This window comes from Lucilia cuprina, chromosome 6 (genome assembly GCF_022045245.1).
Source record: "Lucilia cuprina isolate Lc7/37 chromosome 6, ASM2204524v1, whole genome shotgun sequence".
Lineage (NCBI taxonomy): Eukaryota > Metazoa > Arthropoda > Insecta > Diptera > Calliphoridae > Lucilia > Lucilia cuprina.
Genome location: NC_060954.1, coordinates 21,247,779 through 21,253,731, shown reverse-complemented (window position 1 = coordinate 21,253,731; position 5,953 = coordinate 21,247,779). Strand labels below are relative to the sequence as shown.

Below are 5,953 nucleotides of genomic sequence, written 5' to 3'. Positions count from 1 at the left end.
GTCATAACTAATCTGACATAACTTGTAGAAATTTTCATTTTGATAAATCCTTAATGCATATTTGACTGCAAGAAGTTTTTAATGGACTTCAAATTTCAAACTAATTCAACAAATTGTGTTACAAACTTTTCTTTCATCCAGCATTGAAAATTTGTTCAATCGGTATTACCAGAAAGTTTTTCATATATAAATATTATAATATCAATAAATTCATAAGCAGTAATTCATAAACATTTTTAATATTTTTTTTTTTAAACAAAAACAAGTATAACACCGACTGTGACTTCGACAATTATGTACACAAGTTCATTAAAGTTGTTAATTTAAAATTATATGTATATGTCCTGTATATATGACAATTTTATTTATGCATTAGTGATAAATCATTCCGATTGGTCAGTTTCCACGATGTCCATGGACATTATGGGCAAAATCGTTGCCAAAATATGTTTGTAATATCCTGATATTTATTTCATCAATAATAATAGGCCGGAAACAAACTTTCAAATTTAATATCTACACTTATTATCCTCATGATACGCCCAAGGTCAATTTCCCATATTATTGAAGGAATTTATATAGTATTGAAAATGTGCATACGAATGCGGAGGAATGTTTTTGATAAAAATTTCATTTTTTTTGGCTTACAGAAAATTTTTAAAATTTAATAATAACAATCGTATATACAATGTTTTTCGAAACTAAACGATTTTAGCCTCATTAACTCCAATTCCGATTATCGTTTAACCGAAAATTATTCTGCCGATTAAAAATTTTTTGTGTGAAAAAATAACCAGACATTGTGATAACAGGCTTTGATCGATTTATGCCAAATACTTATTACGTATTTACATTTTATTGATATTTAAGATAATTATTTGCATATTGAGACATTTGGCATAAGACATATTCACCGGATTCTATTGGTAGCAAAGTAAAGTTTTAGAATGATGACAAAAGCAAATACATTTTCACGATCATTCCATTAGATTCTTATAGTTAGGAATTGAGAATATATCCGCCAAATATGTATTTATTTGCTTTATACGTTTTATAGTCCGTGGGAACTTTTGGAAATTCCACCATTCCATTTAATTACCGCTAAATTATCCCAATTGTAAATGGAATTTAAATATGTCTGCAAATATCAAAGATCACTGATGGACTACCTAAGCAAAATAAAATTCTGTGCGCCATTATACAAAATACATATCTATTCTCTCGATTCTTAAGATCACACATATTCACACATTTTATCGTTTCTTAGTGAGAATGTAGTAGTCGTTTAATGTCCACTTTAATGTTGTGTTTGGATGTTAAACCATTGAGAAATAAAAACTCTCCCTAACTTTATTACTCATGTGTTAGTGCGTGTGTGTGAATGTGCGAGAGCAGGTATGACGTCATTGTGAGGGTGTCCCTCACACATACAATATAATTGTGTATGCTATCACTCTCTTGTTAACGCTAAGTGTACGCATTTGATCATTGTAGAAAGAGAAGGCATCAGTTGTGCACCGTAGACGAATAGCAACATTTGTTTGCGTCCCACTTTGAGTGGTGTGTTAAGGATTTCAACATCAGTTGAGTTTCAAACTTTCATACGATCGGATATCATAGAACATTTAGTGCTTGTTATACAAATATCGATTAAAAATTATATTAAACATACAGACATAAATAATACGACACGGCGGTATATTTGTAATTCTCATATACTATTAAAACTTTTTAACAAAAATACTTGCATACATATATTTCGTTTACATAAAGAATACAAATTTAATTTTCGTATAATGTCGGTTCGACCCGCGTCTCCTAAAGTCCTACTCGATATTAGCTACAAGCCATTGCCGAATATAATGGATTTGCAACACAATGTCATTAAATTGATTCAAGTTGACCAACAGTCGTATATGCATTCCATCCATAATATGGATCCACAGAATGCATATGGTCAGACCCATCCACATCAATACCATCACCAGAATCAACAAATGTCGCACATGAACATGAATGGACGTCAAAATATCGCCAATCCTAATGAATACCTTTGCTACGGAGTCAGTGAACAGGATGAGACAGATTACAACATTCCTAGCAGTGAAATCTTAAGCACAAGTAGCAACAGCGCCAGTTCTACACCAAATAGCCACAATATGGGTTCTCCAGCTTCAATTTCCGCTAATGGTGTATCAAAGGAACTGAATAACAACTCTTTCAATGATTTGGAATCTCAACAGTATCAAATAAATGAAAACGGTAAGCGAAGCCGTGATTTCGACTGCGGATCCAACGATGTATTACAGGATAATAAGAAAATACACATACCATCGCTACACACAGGTCAGAACAATGTGCAACATTTTGTCCAGCATCAAGATCAAAAATTTTTTGTGGAATATTTGCCAACTACTGTAAATGAAGTAAACTCATCTAATAATGTCCAGCCAAATACAAACCAACAAAATTGTGTATCTTCGCCGCAATTCGAGTTTGCGGATGAAGAAATGTGTGATAACAGCGAGGAGGATAATTTTAAATACACTTTCCAACAACAGCAACATCAACAAAATACCACCACACCATCCTTAGTTCTGCACCATAACAATGGACCTATACATTCCAGTAATTTAGCAGGTGGCTTCGATCATATGGAACATGCCGGTTCTTTGAATGGCAGTACTTATTCCAGTTCAGATCGTGACGAAATGGAATATACTCGCCAATCAGCTCCTTCCAGCAACAGTTATTTGTTTCCCCATGAAGATGAACTTAGTGCTGGCGGTGGTGAGAGCAACGAACATTCCAAAGAGTTCCGCAAACCCCGTCGGCGAACAAAACGAAAATCTAGCAAGTCCGAAGAAGTAGAGGATTTTCACAGCCAGCGAATTATGGCAAATGTGCGAGAGCGCCAAAGAACCCAAAGTTTAAACGATGCCTTTAAATCATTGCAACAAATAATTCCCACCCTACCAAGTGATAAGCTGAGCAAAATCCAAACACTTAAATTAGCCACTAGGTAAGTTGTCAAATTTTATCTTGATTTTTTCCAATACGATTCCACTAGGAAATTCCTCGGATTGGGAAAATTTCTCTCTCTGCCGGGGCATTTCCGTTTTGTTTAGAGGTTTTCTCACGTCACATCAATAAAAACCCACAAAATTACGTACACATTTTAATCCACTTACCTGCGCGTAATATTTATTATCTAAGCGCCGCTGGTCTTTCCAATTCAAAGTGGAAATTTGTAATGATTGACTCATTAAACTTTTTACATACCTTCACACAAACAAATTGTCTAACCTTTGACTACTTTTTCCTCTTTCAGATACATTGACTTCCTGTGTCGCGTGCTATCAACGAGCGAAATCGGTTTACTAAAGGCTCTCGATTCAAACGGAGCACAAGGTAATGGCTATGCTATGGGTGCTGCTTCCATCCTTAACGATGCGGAAGCTGACTTAAAAAGTCTAAGAAGAGCGGCTGGTGCTCCCGTCATTCCACCAGAGAAACTAAGTTATCTCTTTGGTGTTTGGCGAATGGAAGGTGATGCTCAGAACAGCAAATCCTAAATGTTCAACGTAAATTACGTTTTCAGTCAGCCGTCTCAAAAAAAAAAAAATATATATATATACTTCCACAAATTATTAATGCATCTCTGTGTCGCAAAATGCAACACTTGTTATACTTTCCATTTAGTTATAAAACAATTTATTTTAGCCTCTAGACCTAAGACTCAACACAATAATTTTAAAAAGTCCTTATTATACATAGAAACATACTTATATGTAATAATTTAAATTTTAAACTTAAGTATTTTTATAAATAAATTTATATATATATATATATATTTATATGTATATATATAATTATGTACATGTATGAAAATTATACTCCTATGTATGTGTTATTTTTAATATACATTTTATATCTTAAACTCTTTCGAGTGCCACAAGGAAATCGTTCGTTCCAATTGTAAATTAATAAAAAATAAATTGAAAAGAAATCAAAAGAATCAATTATTATGACTTTATACTTTGTCTTTAATTTTTCGCCATTTTGAATAATATGAAGAAAAAAATATTTACAAGAAAGATACACAAATGAAGTGAAATCATCGCACAGACAAAGGAATCTGGGATCCGCCCGTTAAACAAATTCACATGAAATAATAAATATTTCTTATACAATTCAAATACATACATACATACTTACTTGTACAATGTACATATATACAACTATATGCATACATACATTAGTATACATACGTATCTATGTAAGTATAACGAGCAGCAGTATATAAATTTGACTATGTCTACAATATATATGTGAGCAAGCCGATATTTTTTCCCATTAAATTAGCCGCAAAAAGGCATCCATTAAATAAATGACAAAGTCAAGTTGGAGACACTGCCTGTACAAGGGAATGAAAGTGAAAATCGTATTGGATCACAAAAACTCACTTGGGGGATCTGAAGAATTCCAGAGCCGCAAATATTTACAAAGAAACATATGGTTAAATAACAGATTGAGAGACAGACACACACAATATAAAATTATTATTTTCCGCGCGACAATTTCATGCCGTAACGTCATTTATTAAAAATTTATCCATTAGGGTGTTTTATTTTTTGAAAATTTGTATGAGTTGCATTTTTTTAAACAGGGATAATTAAAATCTTATTAGACAATGAAAGTCAAAATTTAGAAATTCTGATATTACATGGAGTTCATCATAATAAGAGATCTTCAATGGTTATTAAAAACAAAATTATCAGTTCCCAGCTTTTTAAGAAATATACACATATTTAGTTACTAGTTAGACATTTATCCAGCACGATCTCTCAAAAACAATCTTTGCTATACATTATTCTAAATAAATAAAATTGCTGAGATATGGCGAACTAATAAAGAACAATTTGTTACGGGGTTAAATTTTGTATAAAAATACCTTTTAAATAAGAGCTTTTGCAGGCAAAAAATTGTTTGTCTTCAAAAACGATGATGAAAGTATATTCTATTAGCTTTAAAATAAGGGCTTTTGAAAAGTGCAATTTAATCTCTGGGTTTAAAAGTTCACTATTGGAATAATATTTGTATAGTTGATAAATGCACACATTTCCTCAACAAGAAATTGTGCAGCAACTTTCATCAAATATATATCCAAAAGTTTAAAATTGAGGGACTTATAAATTTTTTATCATATTAACAGTATCAATGCCTTTTCTACTTTTGTATTAAAACATATAAGAAAATGTATTTCAGAAATTAAAATTTTTTGGCAAAAAAAAAAAAAAAAAAAAAAAAATTAGTACTCTGAGACCGTATCTTTATTTTAAGTGTTCGTACGGGTTTCTCTTTCTCATTTTAAATTTAGAACTCCTTGCAATTAACGGCTTTGCATTCGTCAAATCAACTTTCTCAAACTCCTTTCTCTTTATATCAAGTACTTAATTACATCATTAGAAGTCGGACACGTCTGTTGTTTGTGTTTAACAGGCCAATATATCCAGTATACATTGATTATGATTATGACTTTCTTCAAAACGTCTACAGATAAGAGCCGCCAGGGAAGAAGAAGGCAAAATAAAATGTGAAATACAATGAGCCATTTCCATCTATCAATTTCTATACCTTAAAACATCGGAGCTATCAGTTGCATGATAACTTTACGGATTTGAATAAATTGTTCGCAAATTCTTTTAATAAAATGTTCATAATGAACACCCTATTATTTGTATATCGTGCAAGCAGTAAGGACTGACATACAAACTACAAGTTTGTACATCGGCAGTCTAAAAAACAACCAGAGAAATTATATTTGTTTGTTTAGTTTTAAATATTTTTCGTGTTTTTCTTTACCCATTGTTGTATTTTCCTAGTTATTTTACTAAAAGTTTTTTATTTAGAGTAGAAATTAAAATTTGAAAATAAATTTTCAGTTTGTCCT

The 5,953-nt window shown here is 31.7% G+C and overlaps 1 protein-coding gene across 1 annotated transcript; it reads left to right on the top strand.

Moving 5' to 3' along the window:
* The first annotated feature begins 1,573 nt into the window (after positions 1–1,573).
* On the top strand, positions 1,574–4,016 carry LOC111677304 (protein twist). The gene is made up of 2 exons (XM_023438391.2): positions 1,574–3,022; positions 3,332–4,016. The coding sequence occupies exons 1-2, from the start codon at positions 1,797–1,799 to the stop codon at positions 3,573–3,575; spliced, it is 1,470 nt and encodes a 489-aa protein (XP_023294159.2). The 5' UTR covers positions 1,574–1,796; the 3' UTR covers positions 3,576–4,016.
* The last annotated feature ends 1,937 nt before the right edge of the window (positions 4,017–5,953 follow it).